This window comes from Conger conger, chromosome 17 (assembly GCF_963514075.1).
Source record: "Conger conger chromosome 17, fConCon1.1, whole genome shotgun sequence".
In the NCBI taxonomy this organism is placed as follows: domain Eukaryota; kingdom Metazoa; phylum Chordata; class Actinopteri; order Anguilliformes; family Congridae; genus Conger; species Conger conger.
Window position 1 is genome coordinate 27,560,097 of NC_083776.1, and position 22,560 is coordinate 27,582,656.

The window sequence follows — 22,560 nt, forward strand, 5'->3', positions numbered from 1 at the left end:
ACATGCCAATGGCACATCCAGGGTAACACATCTCTCCGACTGCTAGACGGCAGCTAAAGCTCATGTCATATTTCAAATAATGTGCCTCTTTGTCTTATAATTACTCAGAAAAGATTTTTTGGGAGAAAAGAGTTTGGGAGGTGTAAAGAAAATAAAGAAAAAGCAGTACAAACTTTTCATGGAACTATGTTGTACTGTCAAGTCCAGGATTCTGCTCATAATCCCTCCACATCAGCTAAATTCCAGCTTTCATATCCAGAATATCCCATTAAAATCTTAAATTCCTCCACATATAATTACCATTCCAGGGTCAGGAAAAAGTATTGAACTCTCAGTTTATATGTATTTTGTGGTAGGAGCTTAACAACTATTAGCACATCAACGTTGCTTGAATTGCCTACCCACATTGTATGTTAGAAAATATAATCTACTTCCCATCCTCTCCCCCAGTCTCCCTCAAAACAAAGATACCATTTACATGAAAGCATAGTCATGCCTTTCCCTCTTGTGGGCGATCTGCATTGTGACCTCCACATGAGCAGGTCTACTATTTTTCCTACAACTACAAATAAGACAAATAAAACATTGATAAAACTAGTAACCTTGGAATTGTGTCTGTGCTGGAGCCATTGCCTAAATCCTGATGCATTTGCTATGACTGTGGAACCACTTACAAAAATCAGAGATGGTACCAAATACAGCACACAGCATGAAAGGAATGGAAAGGTTGCAGGGCTGGATATTTGGTTTAATCTGCATGATTTCTTGTAATTCATGGACAGAACATAAATGACACCTGAACATATACATATTTAAAAAATGCAGACTGAAAATCATTGCATTGTCCTGATACTGTTCAAATACTTGAGATGGAATATTGATTCATGATTCATTTAGTTAACACTGCTGATCAAAGGAGTAACACATTTTGAGAGGAAGACAAGTTCTTTGCTGCACCCCGTGTTCTTCTGTTTTGAGCTCATTAAACTTCATGTCAGGTGATTACCACAAGACTTTTTTTCTGCCAAATCCTTCCCAGCATGACTTGGAGGCTGCGTATAAATTGAAGGCATTGTTAATGCTTGAGCTCCGATCTTCAGCAGAGACTGCTTTCTTAGAGGATGCACTTCATAAACACAAGAATAACATTTGGGTGCTGCATCAAATTGATGAAATACAAAACTTAAGACCCTGACAGAGCATTTTATTCCACTCTATCATTGGAACGACTAATTAAAGCACATCACCATACTGTAGCCCATTGGTGTGCGAATTGATTGTCTGGAACTTAGAAAGGAGAAAAGTGTTTCTTTCACTGGGAGAGCAAATATGAGGGGAACGCTGGTGACCGTCCTTGTGTGTTTTGTGACATTGCTCCCCATGGCAGGAGCACAATTCCCCAGAGTCTGCTGCACGGTAGAAGGGATATTGTCCAAGCAATGCTGCCCATCGTTCAGCTCTGACCCGGCAGACCTCTGTGGCCTCATGTCTGGCCGTGGAAACTGCACCAACGTGCGGGTGGACACAAAGCCATGGAGCGGCCCTTACAGACTGAGAAACGTTGATGACCGAGAGAGATGGCCAACAAAGTTCTTTAACCGAACCTGCAGGTGCTCAGGTGAGTAAATGTTAAAAAGGAATTCTGTTGTTCGGAATTAATTTTGCTTTTTTTATGTTGCTTGTTGTTACAAAGTTGTTGTTTTTTTGCATATATTGTGATTCAGGTTTTTTTTTGTCCTTTACAATTTGCATATATTTTTATTGGATGAGGGGTTACTTTAAATCTTTTATGTAAGGTATATTACAAAGGAATACAGAATGTAGTCAAGCTTGCTGTAAAGAAAACAGTGAGGAAAGTTAAATTAAATGAACATTTAATTTTGAAGTAATGGTTCCAAGAAAGTCAGAGTAGGATAATAACATGGTTAATTCCAGGTATGTAACTTACACACTTACCACTAACATCCCTTGATGTTTAATTAAATATCATAATGGACAGGACTGTGTGATTTTGTGTTTTTTATTGGATGGAAAAAGGGCAGCTGTATAATAAGAAAGGATTATTGACTTGATTACAGTAATTGATTTAGGTAATAAGTACAAGAATTAGCGGACCTGTTTTCAAAATTATCCAAAAGTACTGACATTCCATACAGTATCTATGCAACAAAATCAAACTTAATTTCTGGATATTTTACTGATTCCTTCTTTTATAACAGAAATAACCTTTTCTTAGATTTTCATTAAAAAAATCACCAAATGAAAAGTAACCAAATAACCAAAAAGACATGGGATATTTGTACAACCAGGAATCTTCTGGAAATGAAAAACATCTTGACTGGGAATATGTTTATGCTTTTACTCACTGTTTCACACGATGCACAATATGGATATTCTGGGTAGGTGTCAAAAACCAATATTTGGCTGGCTGTATTGGCCGCAGTCACCAGCACCTTCTTATTATTATAGCACAAATGAGAAGAAACAGATGACAGCAGCAATCAAACACCTGATGAAAAAAATTCTACGTTTATTTGGATCATTAAATATTTCGATGTGCTTTATTATAAAAAGTAGAGAGCTGAGTTTGGAGAGCTGTTGTCTCTTATCGCTTGTAAGTTTGGCACCAAAAATGAATTTTTAAAAAGAGGTCCAGATTACCATGCGCTCCAGATTAGGTTACTTTCATTAATTTATCAACTTTTTGAGCATTATATTTTCACACCACAATGTACAGCAAATGTATTGCCTCCCTGATGCAGCTATATTTTGGCATCATATCAGCCATAATCTTGGCATTGGGTCAATAAATTGATACATTAGTTTTCTTGCTGTCTGTGAATCCAGGAAACTTTGCGGGGCACAACTGCGGAGAGTGTAAGTTTGGCTGGACCGGGCCGAATTGTGACCAGCGCAAGCCCCCTGTTGTACGCAAGAACATCCACTCCCTGACCCCTGCTGAGCTCCAGGAGTTCCTGGATGTTCTGGATCTCGCCAAGACCACCATCCATCCAGACTACGTCATCGCCACCCAGCACTGGCTGGGCCTTCTGGGGCCAAATGGAACCCAGCCCCAAGTCACCAACATCTCCATCTACGACTTATTCGTGTGGCAGCACTACTACTCTGTCAGAGACACACTCCTCGGTAAGTGCTCATAAGATACAGCACTGAGCCACACATCCTCTGATGAACTTGCCTGGCATCTCTCTCATGATATATGCATATTCCTTGAGACAGGAATGCAAGCCTTCAGCTAACCTGAGCTTGTGAAACTGTGATAGTAAGCATTTACTGTGGGTGCAGAAAATTGGAGCTCCCATTAAAGTGAATGGAGACTTTTGAAGGCAAAATAATACTTGCCCAACTGTAATTTGAAACTTGATGAATGAATAATAGTTAAGTTTCGCATGACATACAGATTGTGAAAATATGTCAGACACAGGCCAAGTAAATGTACGTTTTAATACATATTTCCCCAAACATTTGGACCAAAAATAATAATTGTTTCACAAACTATACAATTAAATTGGCTTTCTTTTGGTTTCTAAAGCATAGCTAGCTAAATTGGTCAAAATCCCTTTTACAGAGTATTGTAGAATGATGAGAGCAGTCAGCTAACCATGCCGATAGCAATGGAGGGTATCTGGCAAAAAAACCCCATATAATTCAGTTAAATTATATGTGTGGTATTACATTGTATGTTGCATAATTACATTACATTATTGGCATATGGCAGACGGATCTTATTGTGGCTACACCGGGATTAGAACCACTGACCTTGCATGTCCCAGTCATTTACTTTAACCACTACGCTACAGGCCGCCCATATTGCGTTAATGCATTATTTAACAGACTTTTTAAATACGCCAACTCCCTGAGACATACAGAAGCGGTTATGGCGCAATATTCTTTTTGACCATAAGCTCATTAACAGTGTTAATCCAACTGTAACAGAGTTGTATAAGTCCAATAGAGACCTTGTGTACACTCTTATGGTTATTTAACACTGAAATTTTCTCTGTGTTAAAATGCAATGCTTTTGGAAATTTGCATAAAGATTGCACTGCTGTGGTGGTGCAGTTTTCCAATCTTCACACAAAACCAGAAATTAGTGGGTGTCAATGAACAAAATATGGGGAAATCAGAAGCTTGCTCAAATTTGTTTTAAGTACAATATACTTTGCAGTTGGACTCAGAGCCTAAAGAGCACAGCAATTATTTATTTGATCTATAATGGGGACTTTTGCAGGTGCACCTTATATAGGGATATAAATAGTTTCAGGAAAGGAGAATGAGTGTCCTTTGTTCTCTCCATAGGTCCAGGACGGCCATTCAAAGCCATTGATTTTTCTCACAAAGGACCAGCTTTCATCACGTGGCACAGGTACCACCTGCTACGTTTGGAGAGAGACCTACAGGTGAGAAAAATGTGGTAATATTGCTAATATTATGCTATGGTTAACCAAACTTAAAATAACAAAATGAGGTTTCAGTGCTATTGAGTAAGTAAAATATTTATATTGTCTAGACAGGCTCTTTGCAATAAAGCTCTTTGTCCTTTGTTAGGTATTGTTAATCAGCATGTAGTATGAAATGGCATTTTGGTTTGCCTGAATAGTAAAGATGCATTGGGTTGGAGAGGCTGAGGTGATCGGGTCTTCCCCCTGCAGAGGCTGACGGGGAACGAGAACTTTGCGGTCCCTTACTGGAACTTTGCCACGGGTCAGAGTGAGTGTGACGTGTGTACCGATTCTCTCCTGGGGGGTCCCAGCCCAGACAACCCCTCGCTCATCAGCCCCCAGTCCAGGTTTTCAAGATGGGGGGTGGTGTGCAACAGGTCTGTGTGAACCCAGAACCCATTCTTCCCAGCCGCGAAGCTAAGCTACTCTGTTTGGGGGTGGGGGGGGGGGGGGGGGGTAGTGGGATTAAAATCATGCAGTCTCAGTGTTCACATGTCAGGAAATAAGTGGCAGCCATAATGCTGTTTGGGTGTAAATATCTCATTATTTGGATTCCTTTGTGATTAGACGCATTGCTAGGATTACAATTCCTTTGGCCTTGAACACGTGTGCACATTATAGGTATGTGTCCATGTTCACATGGGTGCGGATGCATACTTGTTTGCTTGGATGTGTGTGTTTATGTACAGATGTGTGTGTATACTGTTTCTGTGTGATGATATAGTGAACACACAGTCTCTCCCTTACAGTCTGGATGAGTACAACCAACTGGTGACCCTCTGCAATGGGACCAATGAGGGGGTTTTAAGAAGGGGTTTTCCAGAGAGGACCAATAACAATAACCTGAGCCTGCCCACCATGAGTGATGTCAGGAGCTGTCTGACCCTGAGAGATTTTGACAGCCCTCCCTACTTCACCAACTCTACCTTCAGCTTTAGGTAACAGGGCTGCCTGTTCTCCACCAGTGGCAGGCTGAAATTAATTTACCACACTCAGTGACAGGGTTCGCTTGAATTACGAAATGCTATTAAATGCTTCTCCAATGCTTTTCATTGTACAGTATATGAAAGAGAACAGAGAAATGTTATTCTAAAAAGACTCCATCGCTAAAATCTGGTAAATATAAAACAGATCTTCACTGCCATCTAGTGGCAAAATGGCTGAACAAAAATGAGTTATTTGAAGCATTGGAAAATAATCTTGGCATTGGGTCGATATGAATAAATTGGGTATCGACCCCTGTGTAACATTGTCTAAATTGTTTACAGTTCATATAATGTTTCACATCTTTTCACTGTGTTGTGCTTTCATTAATTACATTGAGATACAGACCTATTGGAGGGAAAGGGTAATTGGCCCTGAACTTAAGAGCGTGCCAGAAAAGAAGTACAGACAGGGATATAAAAGGGAAATTATAACTATAGCATTTTAATGAAAGTGAGCTTTTGGTCTTGGATATAAATGCTGTAGTATGACATACTCCTCAAAGATTATCAGGTTTACACTAAACCACATTCTGCTCCAGATCAAGAAAGTGTTTCAAAGACTCACCACTCTTCTCTTCTTCACATGGACCTTTGACACTAACCTTTATGTCTGGCATTTCATCTCACCAGGTCCTCAGTGAGCCAGTTCCTCACAGACTGCTGTACCAGCACTTTGTCTCTAAATGTGCAGAGCCATTTACTCTTTTCCTGGAGGGAGTCTGTAAAGTAGAAATAACATAAATAACAAAAGTGAAAAAAGGTTATTGACAGTTATTGAGACCCCCTTAGGCCTCTTTCTGATGTTATGACCCACTTTTATTTCACAAGACATGGCAGTGTCTTCCCACTCTCCGACTGCTCCCCATCTGTGTTTTGAGTTTATATTAACCGTTTAAGGTGTAAGATCACAAAGGTGTGAATAGAATGTTTTTAACTGGTGGTGTAAAAATCTGGTAATTAAAAGCAATGGACTTCTAGAACACGGCCTTTTCCTTAAGATTTCCTTTAGGCCTTAAAGTTTTTCTTTAATTTTCCATGAAGTTATTCTGAGGTTTCCTACTCCTCCAGGAATGCCCTGGAAGGCTATGACAGGCCAGACGGCGAGCTGGACAGCTCGGTGACAAACCTCCACAACCTGGTCCACACGTTCCTGAACGGGACCAGCGCCCTGTCGCACGCTGCTGCCAACGACCCCATCTTCCTGGTGAGTGAATGAACACACTAATGTACACGCCTGTTTTACACTGGAGGAAAAACAACAACAATTTGCTTCATAACTGACTCACATCAGATACATTTGACATAATTATGATAGCATTAATGTAGCCATTTGAGGAGTTTTTAAGTCTCAGCCATGAGTCTCATTAGCCTACTGGGATTAATTTAACTCATAACACTTTGTTTTGCTTCTGGGAATGCACTGTACATTATGAAAGTACAGTAATAAATGCGTATTAGTACAATGCTTAGGCAGAAGTATTCTCAAACAATTAAGAGTAAGTATAAGAAAGGTCGGCTGTAATTAACTTGGATATACTCACAGTTGATGGAGCTTAATACATCTTCATTTCATAAGATATAAAAATTTTATTTCAAAGAAATAATTTGCCCTTCAAACATTATTATAATGAAGCTAAGGATGAGCATAAGAAATATCTTTTGTCAGAGATTCTCTGTGTTCCTGTAATAAATTAATCTCTGTGGTATTTCAATTGCTGATTATCCCTCCAGGTACTTCATGCTTTTACCGATGCCATATTCGATGAGTGGATGAGGCGCTTTATTCCGCCGAACTCCAGCTTTCCAGATGAGATGGCTCCCATAGGTCACAACAGGGACTACAACATGGTGCCGTTTTTCCCCCCGGTCACCAATGAGGAGATCTACGTCACCTCCGAGCAGCTGGGATACTCCTACGCTGTTGATCTGGAAGGTTAGTGACCCCCACGCAATTTCAGATTTGCCTCTTTACATATAAAAATGGACACAGTACTGTGCAAAAGTCTTAGGCACCTGTATAACATTCTGTACAGATAATATTCTTTCAAAAAATAATTAAATGAAAGGTCCTAAATAAAAATACTATACATTTTACATTACATTATAGTAATTTGGCAGAATAGTTAAAAACTGAATCAAATCAATATTTTTTGTGGCCACCCTTCGGCATTAAAACTGCATCACTTCTCTGAGATAGCCAACGCTGTCCTGCAGTTCTATAAGACAATCAGCAGGGAGATTCTTCCAAGCATGATGGAGAACTTGCCACAGTTCTTCTGCAGACTTTGGTTGGCTCCTTGCTTCTGATCTCAGACAGTCTTGATCTAATTTTTATGTAAAAATACTTTTGAAAATTAAATACAAAAATATCTCTGTAAAATTAAATCTTTTGGAAAATTAATATTTGGAAATCTGAAATGTACTATTTTATACTAACACACACACACACACACACACACACACACAAATAAACATAGATATAATTCAACCCAAAAACTACGTTTTAAAGAAGAGATGATGATTGGCAAAAGCCGAAAAAGACAGGAAATTCACAGACAGGAAGCACCGAGAACATTATCTTGACCTATGCACTGACAAGGCTTCCAACACACAATGCATTAATACCTGCTATGGGTACTGTAACTATGGTGGCCTACTTCAAACAACATGTACCACTGGGCAGGCTGCCGAGGATTCAATCAAATATTCTCTTTATAGTACCCATAGCAGGTATTAATGCATTGTGTGTTGTCAGTGCGTAGGTCAAGATAAGGTTCTCGGTGCTTCTGTGAATTTCCTGTCTTTTTTGGCTTTTGCCAATCATTAGTTCTTCTTTAAAACATAGTTTTTGGGTTGAATTTCCTGTCTTTTTTGGCTTTTGCCAACCATTATGACATTATCTCTCACTTTACTGAGATTACTGATCAGTAATGCTGGGTGTTATATATATTCAAAACAAAAACTAATCGGTCAAATTTTCCCCTGATAACTGACATATGAATCGCCATATGGCATAGGCTACGTTTCACTAATGTACAGAAATGTTTCTGAATTAGTGTATGTGAGATGCAACCGACAGTAGCCAAGAACATGAAACTGTTAGAGTACACGGTGTTGAGATCGGACACATTGGGATTCTGGGATTAGCCTATGGAGCTGGTCAAACTGGTCAACCAGCTGTTTCAAAATCTAGCTCAAGGTGTCTTTTTCAGCAGGGGTTGATATTGCCTTACGAAGACGGACAGGGATGTAACATCATACAAGCAACGACAACAATGTTACGGACCAGGTCTCGTTTGGTTGTAGCCTATCGAGATAGCAAAGTATGCCTTTGAAGTACACACAAGCTAAATGACACGAAGAACACTGCCTGCTATTCACACTCCATTTTGGCTCCATATGGCTGTGGCAATGTATAGTCTGTATGTTCCGTGAGGCACGTGGCTCGCAGTTGCGCAATGCCTTACATAATAGAATCACTGGCAAACAGACAAGCTAACTTTTCACCATTCATTTTCAACGGGGCCTCGTTCTCAAAATATGAATTTTAATAACAACCGTGGCACATGAAAACACGATTTTTGGAAAAGGCATTCAAAAGTAGGACGTGTTCCAATTGGCTTGAAAAAGTTTCTAGAAGAGTCCAAAGAAAAAAAAAAACTCTTACAAAAATGTTAATATTTTCACTCATCTTTTAAATAAAAACTACCAAACTCATTTTTCTGGATTAATTGGAATAGCGCATCTGCCTAACCAAATTTTTCATGTATATTGGTCCCACAACGGCGAAACAACAAGGCTGCCGATTTTCGTGTTTTGCATGCAAGTGTGGTTCTCATTATTTGAGGCAGTAACTTAACATACTTTGTTTGAGGGACTTATTTAGCTGAAGTAGTTCAACTTCTACTGAATATTCTTTAACATTAGTTTTTCATCATGGTAGATTTATTGCATTATTTTTAGTTTGTTTTCTTTATCAATCTGGGCACAGAACCTCATGATCGTAAAGCACGAGAATGAACATGAAAAAACACTGAATCATATCAGCACAATTATGGCTTTTATTATAACTCTTAAATGTTTTACCAAAACAGCAAATAACACATATGGTCTTTTCTAGAATGCAGTTCTTCCTCATCAGTCACATGCAGCTGTAAAAGTCTCAAAGCATTCTTTGTTGTCATTGAGTTGTCAAAGGTTTCTCTATCAGCCAATAATCTGGGACTCATCTTAAACCCTTTAAACAGTTGATTCAGTTAGACAACTTTGATAAAATGAATGCCTCATATAAAGTCTTTTGAGTTATTGCCTCCAATGTTCAAATGACGTAAAGACCACATTTGGGTTTGAAAGGCTCCCTTCGTTTTTTTTTAAGGTTTTTTTTGCCCATAAAATCCAGATGACGTTAAACCACTGCAAATGTCCAAATGAAAAGGTAGTTCTGCCCAAAAAAATCATTATTATATTAATACATTCAGGATTTATATTCATGTATTTGTGACATTTATATATTCAGGGTTTACATTTATATGTTTAGGATTATTTGTATGTAATAATCATATATATCCCTGGGGGGGTATATCATAAAGCAGGATTACGGTGTTAGTTGGATGAATTCACGGAGAAAACCCCAGAACAACTGTTTTTACTTCAGTCCATGTTCCAGTTTTGAAAGAGTTCCAGGTTTTACTTGGCGCACTTACCTAGCTAACTGAGTAATTCTGCTTTGTGATACACCCCCGTTCTTCTGTTTGTGTCTCATGACTGCTGTCTGTTCTGGCTCCACGGTGGTGGAACGAACTCCCCATGAGGTCAGAACAGCAGAATCTCTTGCCATCTTCAAGGGCAGACTGAAGACACACCTCTTCAAGCCGCACCTCTCCCCATCCCTACTTCCTACTGAACCTTAACTGTTGTTTTTACCTGTGTTATTTACTTCTTTATTAGGATGATACCTTTGCTAGTTTTGTTTGGCAGTTTTTTTTCATACATTTGTATTACCATTGCACTTTGTTGTACGACGCTCTGGATAAGAGCGTCTGCCAAATGCCATTAATGTAATGTAATGTGTCCTGGTCATGTATTCCGCTTGGTTCTGACGCTGCTTCTCCTCTCAGACACGGACAGCAGAAGTGTGGTGGTTCTACTGGGCTCCTCGCTGGGCGGGGTGTTCCTGGGCCTCCTGGTGCTGCTGCTCCTCCTGGTGCTCTACGTGCAGCAGAGACGAAAACGCGAGCGGGACTTCCAGCCTCTCATCAAGGCCGAGTTCACCAACAAGAAGTACACTGAGGAGGCCTAGGCAGAGCCTTCCCTACAGCACACAGTGCAAATTCACTGATCTGAACCAATCTCCCTTTTTACTGCGGAGAGAAAAATCTGCCGTCTCAGTGACACTGATGTACAAATGTGCATAAATGATTTGTTCCCAATTCATACACTCTAAAACTTTTAAGCCATCGTTTTCTTAAAAATGTAAGATTGTGTGGATTATTCATGCAGTTATCTCCTCTTTGTCAAAGCTACATAAGGGCTTTGCCATCTTATAAAAATTGAACTATGTAAGAAGATTACCATGTTATTAGATGATAAATGTATCATGTAATAATATCAGAGATCATCATTATGAATAATGTCTATTAGATGTGATTTTTTTGGCCACCCAGACTAAGATGGATGTGTCAGTGAAACCTGCTGCTGTACAAGGTACTTTATCTTAATGGTTTCAGTAAATATACAGCTGCAGAAAGAGATAACATAACACAAACTCTAAAAATAAAAGAGTCAAGGCATTAGGGCCCCTCAGATTAGGAATTGTGCTAAAGGCACTTCACAACTGAATAATTATGCAGATGAAAGATAACACTGGTAAAATGTGCATAGCTCTGTGAAAAACATACGCCACAACAAGCGATTATTTTTAATAAATGTTTATTTGCACACCTTCATTATTTATCTGTATACAAGAAAGAGTAAGAAAAAACCCAAAATGCAAACCATTTTTTATCTTTTTTTAAAAAATTGTAAGGCATGTCTGCTTTTTACGACTTAAATGTCGTGTTAAAACCTCCCACCTCGTTAGCCTAAAGCAGCGCTTCCCCTTTGTAGCTGCAAGCTCCTATCACTGCTCTCCTGACGGCTGGACACCAAAATGCAACCGAAAGATCCGGTCGCCAAAAAAGCAACACATTTTCTGACATGGCTGTTCAATACTATATCTGCTCATACAGGAAATCTTCCTCAACCAAGATTAAAACGATAGAGAGAGGGCTTAAGGGAAGGGGCGAGGGAGAAAAAGAGGTTGCAGAATGCAACTGAAGGTTTGATCAACATGCACACACTGTTGCCAACCAGTTATGCTTGGAGAAACCCAAGGAAGTATAAATGTCCTTCATCTTTTGCCCCCTCTTAACAGACTATAGAAGCGCATTATGACAAGAATACAAATTATGACCAAAAATAAATGGAATCGCAAAGCTGGCACTGAACAAACATTTCAAATTACCCCCCTAACCTCCAGTCCCCCACAGTCACTATACTGTGCCTTGATTTACTCAGTGGTGTGAGGCCAGGCCCAACTGTGCTCTCTGCTGGACAGTTTTAGCAGTGCAGTCAGGCTAAAGTGCTTCCACTGCACTGTGGGTTCCTTTAATCTTATATTTTATTCTAGTTTCTTAATAAACTCTGCCAAGGAAGATGAGGTGAGGTAACTGTGTAATTAACTGCTTTAATTGATCAGCTAAGTGCTGAGTAAAAACAAAAACCAGCACACCTGTAGCTCTACAGGAGTGAGGCCCACCGCTTTAGTCGCTGTTCTCTACAAGAGCAGCGGTAGCCACTTTCGTCTCCCCGCTGGGACCTTTGTGGGCTCTGAAAAGCACTAATCGTTTCATTAGCATTCATAAAATGAAAGCGGTTTGGGAGAATTTTGTACTACATGTACAATAAAGTACAAGATTGGAAGCGGAGAAAAATGATTAAAATGACTGAAAAAATGCAGACAGAAGGCAACGGGTTGAGCCGAGTCCACACACTTATTTCATTACAGACAAGTATATATATATATATATATATATATATATATATATATATATATATATATATATATATATATATTTTTTTTTTAAAGCATAAAAACATTGAAGAAAACTCAAATTAAAATGAAAAATCTTGTCCACAGGCTGTAATTTCATTCCAAACATATTTTTCTCCTTCATTTCAAACACTTGGGAGTTAAAAGCCAAGCAGCTGAGTAATAAAAAATATTTTGATCAATTCAGTACCATTTTACTATGGCCTTCTACCTGTATAATTACATGTGTGGCTACTAAGGCAGTACCATGCATGTCCTGTTCCACAGTACTTCCGAAATGGAAAATATTCAACACAAAGTTACTTTTGTACTCTTATAACACTTACACAGTATCGCGTGTGCAATGACTAGGGGCCAGTCTGAATTAGCCTGTAATATAGCCAAATTAGTCTAGTTGTGCATACTGTATATTAAGGTAATTAAACGTGATTAAGCAATGATTAATCAGATAAAGAGAGATCAGTCATAATGGATTTGTGCAATTGGGCAAATGATCACATTAGCTTAATGGATTTGACTGGAGAATCAGGACAGTGGGAAAAACTGAGAGATGTAAAAAGGCTTCCCTTGAACAAACAATCCATCTCAACAGACATCCACTACACACAAAGACAGCACAAGCAGTGTGTTTCACCAAAGATTAACATCACAGAAAACCAGGTAGATAAACTGATAATTCCTTCGTACCAAAATATAAACGGGATAGGAAGAGTGGGAATCCGCAGTGGTGGGAGTGGACTGGATGTGTACAGTACCACCAGGGCCGGGGTGCGGTTTCAGTTAGCAAGCTTCCCAGCAGTACTGCTGCTATACCTCTTCCTAACTACACAACAGGCACCTGCGGACTATACCAGTTGTCATCAGTGAAAGATATTGGTCTCCTCTGATCGGCCTCTCCTATAGGACTGTGTGGCATAAAGTGTGTAAGAATTACAGATGAGTGTGTCAGAGTGTGCAGGCAGAAACTGTAGTGTTCCAGAGATGTAGAGTAATGAATCAAAACAGGATAGGGGGGAAAATGTTCCGTAAAATGGGATTTCATGGTTTTGAAAAAAGTGTTTCATAAAATGGGATTTCATGATTTTGAGGTTTTAGCTAATTTAATGAAAAACATGAAAGTGGACATGGAGATTATGGTGAAGCAGTTAAAGTTGTAGAGAAACAGCACTGGAATTTGTTCAGTTCCTTTCTTGAAAAAAGTGAATATTAAAATGATTTAAAATACCAGTTATGTACTGGTTTCTATATTTAATTGCTTAAATTCATTACTGAATGAATTTAAGGAATTATTGTGAAATGGTAATATTTAATTTGCTTCAATGGGAATTCCTGTTGAACTGAATGAAGTAATAGAAAAGTAGAAATCTCTTCACATGGAATCTTCTGTGGATAAAACCTGCAAATGGACCCTTTACAGAAATGACTTATCGACTGAGATGATCCAGGTACAAAATGAAGCGATAGGATGATTTTTAATGACAGTTGAAAGGGTCGATAAATGAGGAGCCTGGACTGGCATCTTGTTTCTGGTAAACTGGGTCAGAGAAGCAGAGCCATGGGAGTGACAAGGTACAAGGCCCTCCGAGGTTCTGAATGACCTTCCACAAGCCCCCACAGATTATATGATAAGTACAAAAAAAAACAAAACAGCAACAGCAACAAAGAAATGAGGATGGTGAGAAACAATATTTCTCTAATTCATTTTAGCAGTGTGCTGAAGTTTTTCAGATGAATCCGTAAGATTAAAATTACTCTGACTCTGCAAACAATATGCTCCTCCTTCCATGACTTTTCCTAAATATTTGGGCTTAAAATAACAGCGTTTATCAAGTTTCTAAAAAAATTAACTCCGTAAATACAGACAGTTTGTGCCATTTTCTTCACATAAATCCCCTATCAGCCACCCAGGAGTGAATTTGTCACTTTCCTCCAACAACACGCTAATCACCAATTGAATGACTGGTGCTTTGCTGTGAATTGCTAAAGAACAGTTGGTAAAGAACAGGGTGGGATGAGTAACTGTGGATGCTGTAGTTCTTTTAAAGATACATAAATATAATCGATAAAACAATCAAAGCTGTGCATTCTCAGCGGAATTGAACTGAAAGAGAAGAGTGAAGAAGTGACTTTTAAAAGAAATTGCACTTTGTGTTTCTTCAACTGCATTCTCGGTTTTGTGTTCCATCTTGTTTAGCATATTTTAGCACTTTTCTCAGAATGCCTGTAGCCATGACACATTTTCCCTTAGCCAATATAACAAAACAAAACAGCGATAATTTAGAAGCAAAACTAAATAAAACAAAACACATTGCATGTTATGGAGTCAGCCCAGAGCTAATAGATAAAAGCTCACCTCTTTGATTAAAAAAATAGATGATTAACACTCAAACTAATTTATCCGGCTTCCATCTTGTCATTAGTGTTAGGCAGCAGCATGGTTCCTTCATATGAAATAATGGTCTGGGCAGTGGAGGCAAAGGCAGTCCCTTGTGACATGATGCATTTGGGGGGGAAATAAGAATTCTCCCTGCTCCCTAACAGGTCTGTTACGATAGGAGCAACACAAACCCAGTACTGAGAGAATACTCAGAGCCAAGGGGCGGGGCAGTACTCCTGGAGGACGGAACACACAGGAGCATCATGTGACACCATGACATCACAGCCAAATGAACAACTTTGATGGTGGAAATGTTTCATTTCTCAATACAATAAACAATGGCTACTTTGTCCATAGAAACAATATAAATGACTTTGTTTAAAGTGAAATACCAGTAGAAAATAAATTACTGTCATTATTTGAAGGAAGGGAATGTGCCATGTGTAAAATATTGATGGATAAGAGCAGCCAAATTAATTATATAAATTATTCAACAATTTTATCATTACATGTAGTAAAAATTGTAGCTTCATAATCATAACATTTAAAATAGATATTTCATAAATACAAGATTTTATATATTTTATCCACACATCCACCATCTCTCTTGGTTTTAGTTTGCAGGTGCTTTTAAAGCATATATGTCCTATGGGTGCTGATTTGTATAAACAGAAACCATCCAGTTTTTCAGTAGGCTGCTGAGACATTAATTTGGATGGCATGAGTTTACAGAGCCTTCGGAGAGATTGTGTGAACGATAATACCAAACGCCATTCATTAAGAGCAATCCTTCATTTTTTGCATTCTTCATTAAATTCTTCCTATCAAAAGTGCTGAATTAGAGAGACAGCTCTTATCTTCTAAGCTGTCACAGATGATTTTACTCATGCATTCTCACAGTGGTACACACAGTAAGACACGATTCATTTCCCTTTCGAGCATCAGAATTGGACTGGGACATAACTGACCTCAAGGCATTTGTACCGTCTCCTTAAGCTTTGTATAAAAAAAAATATATAGTTTTTTCATATTCATTTTCCCCCTCTCTGAAAGAATATCTTGAAACAAAAAAAAAAAAAAAAGAATTACAAATGAAAAGCAAGGTTTGCAGACAGAGCATCTTCACAGAGTTGTGGAATTAGGAGGGAGCAGTCTGACCTGAACGCAGCTGTCAGCTCGCAGCACCGAGCGCTCTTTGGGAAACTGAAGGAGGAAGGAGGAGGGAGCGGGATGGAGCGCTGCACTCGTCTGTACAAACCCTTTCGTTCGGGTCGCCATGGCTGTAGTCCTGTCTGACCGGGAACACGACGGTGGAGGCCCCCGCTGTCCGAGGCGACGCGGCCCCCCCGGGCATTATCTGCACTGCCTCTGCAGTGCCAGGGCTGTGAGGGCCAGCGCCGCCGCCAGGGCCAGGGAGGGGCCGAGGCCCGGGGCCGAGCCCAGCACCCGTTCGCCGCTTCTGTCCGCGCCCACCGCCGGGGCCTCCGTGCTGGGGAAGTCAAACTCCGTCACGCAGGCCTCCGTGCAACCGCTGCCACTGCCGGAGCCACTGCCCTCGTCACCTGGGGAGCACAGGGAGATGATCACGTGACTTACTTTGGAAAGCATGGCGGTGGCTGGACGATCATGTGACTTACTTTGGAAAGCATGGCGGTGGCTGGACGATCATGTGACTAACTTTGAATGAAGGGTGGCGATTGGATGATCAGAGTGACTTAGAGCTCGTGAGTAGTGTTTACTGGATGATCACAGCGACTTACTGGAATCCTGGAAGTAGATGTCATTGCCGTTGTAAGCGTTTTTCAGTTTGTTGGTCATGACCCTCAGTGCCATAATCTGCTGGCGAATGAACGTGTCGGGCCGCGTGATGTCTACCTCCACCTCCGGGTTGTTAATTTGATGGGTTAGGCCATCTTTCAGGACTTCCGGAAAATACCTGCAAGAAGAAAACAAAAATCATAAAACAAGGCTATCTTTAGAAACCCAACCCACTTCGGATTAATCCCAACTGAATTTTGTACAAGCGGCTACAAGCAAGTTTAACTTCCTAAAATGTTATCTTCTGCAACTAAACAGTTCAGCTGAACAGCCTACTTTTCCCCCACAAACCTAAAATATAATTAGTTGATAACTCTGAGAGAAAGTTTTTTCTTCTTTAAATCACAGTTTAAGCCAGACAAACAGTGATTCATTAAAGTCATTAGTAAAACACATCAAGTGGAACATTGGAGAACCTCAGACGTGTATTCTTGAATGGTGGTGAAGCCTTGGTGGATGATAAAAAGTGACAGGCCCATTAAAATCTGCGCCATGTGCTCTCTTCCATACTGCATCTGTCACAGGGAATTCTCCGTGGCCTCACACAATGCACTGCTGGACAAAGACAGGCCGCTTCACAACACTGTAGTTCTGTTCCATTTGCTTCAGCTTCCCCCGTCGCACTTGTATCGATGTTTTGGAAGTGCGGACATTAGTCAGCTGTCTCTGGATTAAATGGAGCGGACAGGTGAACTGGTCGCAAACCGGAATGAATTTGTCCACCCTCTCCCAGGGCATGACACTGACCTAAGCGTGTCCCTGTGTTGAAGACACTGGTCTTAACATTCAGCTCCAACATGAGTCTTAATTTCTGTTTCTCAGACACTGATCTTAACCTGCACTGGTTTTCTTTTCTAAAACTGATCGGTGGCTATGTGTTTTTTGATCGGTGACTATGTGTCTTACATTTTTTGGGTCTTGGTGACACAGTAAAGTTGCAGGAGTACAACTCTCTGGATATCAAACTCTTTAAAATAAAAGCAAAAAAAAAACCTGTGAGCTCTAGGCAGAAGAAAAGGGTCAGATACCTAAGCTACTGTAGGGGAATGTGGTGGAACTGATCTGATTACATCCCGTACAGGAGCCTTTACCCAATTTCCAGAATAAATACCAGTGTTAACATCCTCTGCTACCTCAGATCTCAAGGAGGTGGGAAGGACATCAGTGAGGCTTGCACCCCATGAGGGAAGTTGAGAAAATATGCATATAAACTAGTGTGTAATAGTGGTGGCGTGGGATTCCTGTCAGGCGTCCTGGTGCACTATTAAAGACAGGTGGCCAGATGTCCCTGAGCAGTACTGACGGTCTCCTGTTGTGAGTCCGGATCTCCTTCCCCACAGCCTCCGAGGAGTGTGTTGCTCTTGGTACTCTCACACTACTCTACTGCATGACCAGAATGCCAGCGTTAGCTGATTTTCGTTAGCATTGCAGATAATCCCCGTCATGCAAGCCATGCAAGATGCTATTCACTTACAGTACAAACAGATTGGAATAATAAATAAGGCCCTCTCAATAACAAACAAACAAAAAAACATTGGTTTGTCCAAAAGCATAAAGCGTCTTGTGAGTTGATATAATTGCAATTAATCAGACTTCTTCAATGGCAGAGCTGACTGCAGACATTGTAAAGCACTGGACATCTTTGAATAGTAGCATGATCTGAAATTAAATTAAATCTGGGTGGGCCCAGCTTAGTGTAACCTAGAAAATGTTTCATTATAATATAAACGCATTGTGGAAATTATGCACTGTATTTTCGGTGATGACCTGCACTTGCATGGAAAGATTGTATAAAAAAAACAACAAACAACAAATTAGCATTAAAAAAAACATATGTAGCTTTGTGTCCACTACAGCACTACAGAGAGACACTGAGGTTTGTGACTTTGTTCTAAAATATACAGGGTTTATAATCCCTGGCCTTTTGAAAGCTTAAATAATGGATTCAGAATCTAACCAATAGCAGTTCACCCTCGCCTTATGGGACTCAAGTGTGACCGAGATTTCTGTTTTCTGTTAATGCAGTTAGTCCTACACCGGTATCATGCTACCTAGAAAAATAAGAAAAAATGAAAAGACAAAGAAAAACTTCAAAGAGAAGTACAATAAACAAGTAAACGCTCACTCTTGAGGGAAAAAGGCTTACGTCTTCCGTTTGAGCCATGTGTTAAGTCCTCCCTAGAGGACAAAGGAAGGAAAACCGGTTGTGTTCTACCCCTCAAAGAAAGGCAAAGAAAGAGGCCTTGCTCATTATGTTTTTAGCATTTTCCCCCAGCAGCACATGCCATCTCACCTGACAAATGAATTATAATCGCTGTAAAAGCAGAACGTCGACTGTCAGTGACAAGGACACAATGCTAGGAGGCCCACTGTGTGCAAGCTCGTCCTGAGATTGGACCTGGCAGCAGGCCCTGGTGGTGAAAGCAGGCCAGCCGTAGGCAGTGCTCCTACCTGCCCTTGCTGTGCCCATTCCAGCACTGGTCCCCGCTGGACTCGCTGGACGTCACGTTGTCGTCCGAGCAGATGCTAACAGGCAAGATCGACCAGAACTTCTTGGACTGCTTCAGCTTCTCTTTAATGTCAATCACCTGAGAACAACAGTGAACAAGGTCATTTATGGTCGTTGTCCTGCAGCGGACCTGATCAAAGGGAACTTACCCAAACACCCCCCCCCCCCCCGCCATAAAACAAACAAATAAAAAACACCAATATAGATCACAGGTCAAACCATGCAACCTTTAGGTCATAGGCCCAACAGCTAAACCATATAAATGTTTGCTTAAAAGCCCATTACCAAAAGAAAAGAAACAACCTTCAGGTTAGAAGTTAAAATTTAATACATAACCCTGATAGGTCCTCTTGATAAGAACCAAATGCAAAGGATGTTTGGGGTTTTGGATGAGTATGAGTATGCAGGCTTGGTGTTGGCCCTTCAGCAATTATCATTTCACTCCAGGCCATTTTCTGGGGCCAAAGGATTTATCACATTTCCAGCCCTATCGAACACAGATGAGCTCAGGTGAATACAGAGCAAGCCTGGCTAAGCAGGGACACACATCCCCAACTGTGGAGAGGGAAGACTAGAAACATATACCATGCTTTTGAAGCATTCAGCAGACTTTTCATTTTAACATTTCACAGGGTAGGAGAATGCATTCCTCCTACTCTGTGTCACCATTCCAAGACATCTGGAGTCTAAACTGACATGAGCTTAGGTCTTTTATCTCAGTCTGTATTATAGATCTGAATACACTTTATCATACGTATGACAATGCCGTTTCATAAATCATTTCTTTATTCTTTTAAACCCTCAGAGTCCACCTTTTGTTGCTTTTTGTTATCTGCCAGTTGTGCTCATTCAAGTGAAACATAACATTTAAGAGGTTTTACACACCTGTTCGAGTGACTCAAACCCTTTCCTGGGGTGCAGTTCAGGTTGGTTTTGGTGTAACTTGGATTTTATGTTCAATTTTATTTCATTGTTAAACTCAAGACCACAGCCATCTATAGCCATCAATACAAAGATGGCCAAAAGGGATTAAGCTCTTATTGGTGGTAAAATGAACTATGGCATCCCATCAGAGATGAAGGGAGCAAGCAGCCAATAATATGCTGTTACCAAATACTCAGTGTAGGGATCCCTGCTATATTTTTGGGCATCCATACAAACTCCAGAGACACTGCCTTTCAATCACACAGATACAGAGCACTGTATCATTGCTTAATTTGCCTGTATTAGAATTATTATTATTATCATTCATTTCACTTTAGCCCCCAGAGCCTGGATATATTACATGCCTAACTGCTCTAAAATCTGACAGTACATGGCTACCCTTACTGCCTATTAGGCACAGCAAGTACAATCAAAGCTGTATTGTCTATATAGTATACGCTATGATCTGGCATGTCATATTTTAGGGGTCATTTTTAGGCAAAGCGTGTCAGTAAACTACATGTTGTATAATACATATCTCCACCTAATTTTTAGAGCCAGACTCTAGAATAATATACCCGTATATAATTATACATACTGTATATGTAGATTTGCTCTTTGTATTTTTGAATGTTCTTGTAGGTCTCATAATATGTATGTAAGGAATTAGCCAAATAGCTTTGTAAGTCGCTCTGGATAAAAGCACCCACCAAACAAATAAATTATGAAATGACAGAGTTTCATGAAGGTGCCATTTGATATTAATGATGCACAGAAGGAACTAGGCAGACAGACTGGGTGATGGTTATCAGAACAGTGTCAGGGAGCTTCCTGTGGTTCATATCCAGCTCTGATTATATCACACTGGAGATAACAGGAGCTCCACGCTTTCCCCTCCAAATACAGAAACAGACAATATTTACACACCAGATATGGCAGACAGTCTGAGAACACACATTTCTTACCACTTGCTGGGTTTACACAAACTCAGCAGGATGAGAACCATTTTTCTTAGGTAAGTCTGTGATGAAAGTAGCAGGTTCCTTTCACAAGTACATATAAAGTGCAAATAAAATAAAATAATATTTTGAATCCTCTACAGGCACATCAGTTCATGAATTAATAAAACATGAATGAACATGAATTCATGTTTTTAGGCTTATATTAAAAATAAAAATAACAGTGCAAAAGCAAACTGGGGTTTTGAACGGGGGGAGGTGTGGCTTGGATTAGGCTCAATTCCGCATCTGCAAAATGACTAAATCACAGTGAAGGTCCGCACTTGGAATCAAACTGGCCTCTGGACCAGAAGAGTAAACAGGTGTCAGTGCCACGTTTGTGATGTGTAATTAGCAGTTGAGCCTTTTGATGGGGCGTTCTGCCTGGGCTCTGCTCCAGGTTGCTGGCGGAGAGTGTGTCTGATCGTGCTGGCGGCCCGTGACTGTGCATAAAGGCGCAGATGAAAGGGTCAGTGGCGACAGCTGGGAGTCCTGTCAGCGCTTCTGATGTTGTAACCCCCCCCCCCCCCCCCGTCACACGCGCACCAAAGCTGTTAACGAGTTTGATGTTGTCTAGCTAACCACAGGTTTTCAATTCACACGCCCCCAAAATCGGTGACCTTGTCAAACCCACCTCCGGAGTGCAGGTCTGCAGCGTGCCTGGTCCTGCAGATAGGAGGGAACGGTTCACGCAGCCTTATGGCAGCCTACAAACCACAATTGGATTGTGCCTCCACGTGGCCTATCGCCTGATGTCTGATCAGGGCTGAATTAAAAAAAATAACAGTGAAAGCAAAGCAGATAAAATGAACATCTCCTTCGCTCTCCGGGATCCGCGACAGTCTAAGACCATGACGGATGAATCCTTTCACAAATCTTCCGTATCAAAATGCCTCCCCGCATCATTACAGCACGGATCCTACAAGTGCTCATCTTCTGAGTGCGGGGACTGTTTTCTCATCTCTCCAAGATCGTACATACTTCGAAAGGCAGCCCGGATCTTTTGAGAGGAAACGGATTTCGGAGAATGAAGTGAGCGAGACTGAGCTTGAAGACGAACAGGACAGCTTCGTGATTATATCTAAAGGAGGGTTTAGGCAGATTTTCACAGCTGCAAGACTCATTTCCCTTTACTTCCTGAAAACTCATTTCCTTTCACTTACAGTCTGTTCCAGTGACTATACCGTGTTCTACATTCACATCAGTTCATAATGGCACATTTACTTTAGATGTATCATAAACGTCTCACAATATCACATTATGGATACACGTAAAGTAGCCTACGATATACTTAAGTAGTCCTGTGAATATACCGCCATACATACTGCAACAATTAATTTTTGTAAAGCCATTAAAACACCTACTGTAGGCCAAGACATTGCATGACATTCATGG

At 40.4% G+C, this 22,560-nt stretch overlaps 2 protein-coding genes across 4 annotated transcripts in view; one reads left to right on the top strand and one right to left on the bottom strand.

Annotated features, from left to right (window-relative positions):
- Window positions 1-1,103: 1,103 nt before the first annotated feature.
- dct (dopachrome tautomerase) lies at window positions 1,104-11,389 on the top strand. The gene is made up of 8 exons (XM_061226092.1): window positions 1,104-1,618; window positions 2,848-3,147; window positions 4,321-4,421; window positions 4,674-4,840; window positions 5,213-5,401; window positions 6,518-6,653; window positions 7,181-7,382; window positions 10,567-11,389. The coding sequence occupies exons 1-8, from the start codon at window positions 1,330-1,332 to the stop codon at window positions 10,746-10,748; spliced, it is 1,566 nt and encodes a 521-aa protein (XP_061082076.1). The 5' UTR covers window positions 1,104-1,329; the 3' UTR covers window positions 10,749-11,389.
- Window positions 11,390-12,593: 1,204 nt separating this feature from the next.
- Window positions 12,594-22,560, bottom strand: part of LOC133117064 (glypican-6-like) — a 235,340-nt gene continuing 225,373 nt past the window's right edge. For all 3 annotated transcript variants that reach the window (XM_061227159.1, XM_061227158.1, XM_061227161.1), the window contains 3 exons: window positions 19,186-19,322; window positions 16,677-16,852; window positions 12,594-16,478 (listed from right to left, as the gene is read on the bottom strand). In XM_061227159.1, the coding sequence (XP_061083143.1) occupies window positions 16,270-16,478; window positions 16,677-16,852; window positions 19,186-19,322 (522 nt within the window). In that variant the 3' untranslated portion in view covers window positions 12,594-16,269. The remainder of the gene's footprint in view (window positions 16,479-16,676; window positions 16,853-19,185; window positions 19,323-22,560) is intronic.

What these genes read in the sequence shown, in the direction of transcription:
- dct (XM_061226092.1), top strand. Translation starts at nt 1,330, where the DNA reads ATGAGGGGAACGCTGGTGACCGTCCTTGTGTGTTTTGTGACATTGCTC. An exon ending in CCGAACCTGCAGGTGCTCAG is followed by an intron (nt 1,619 to 2,847) that starts GTGAGTAAATGT and finishes CTGTGAATCCAG; the next exon opens with GAAACTTTGCGGGGCACAAC. An exon ending in TGTCAGAGACACACTCCTCG is followed by an intron (nt 3,148 to 4,320) that starts GTAAGTGCTCAT and finishes TTCTCTCCATAG; the next exon opens with GTCCAGGACGGCCATTCAAA.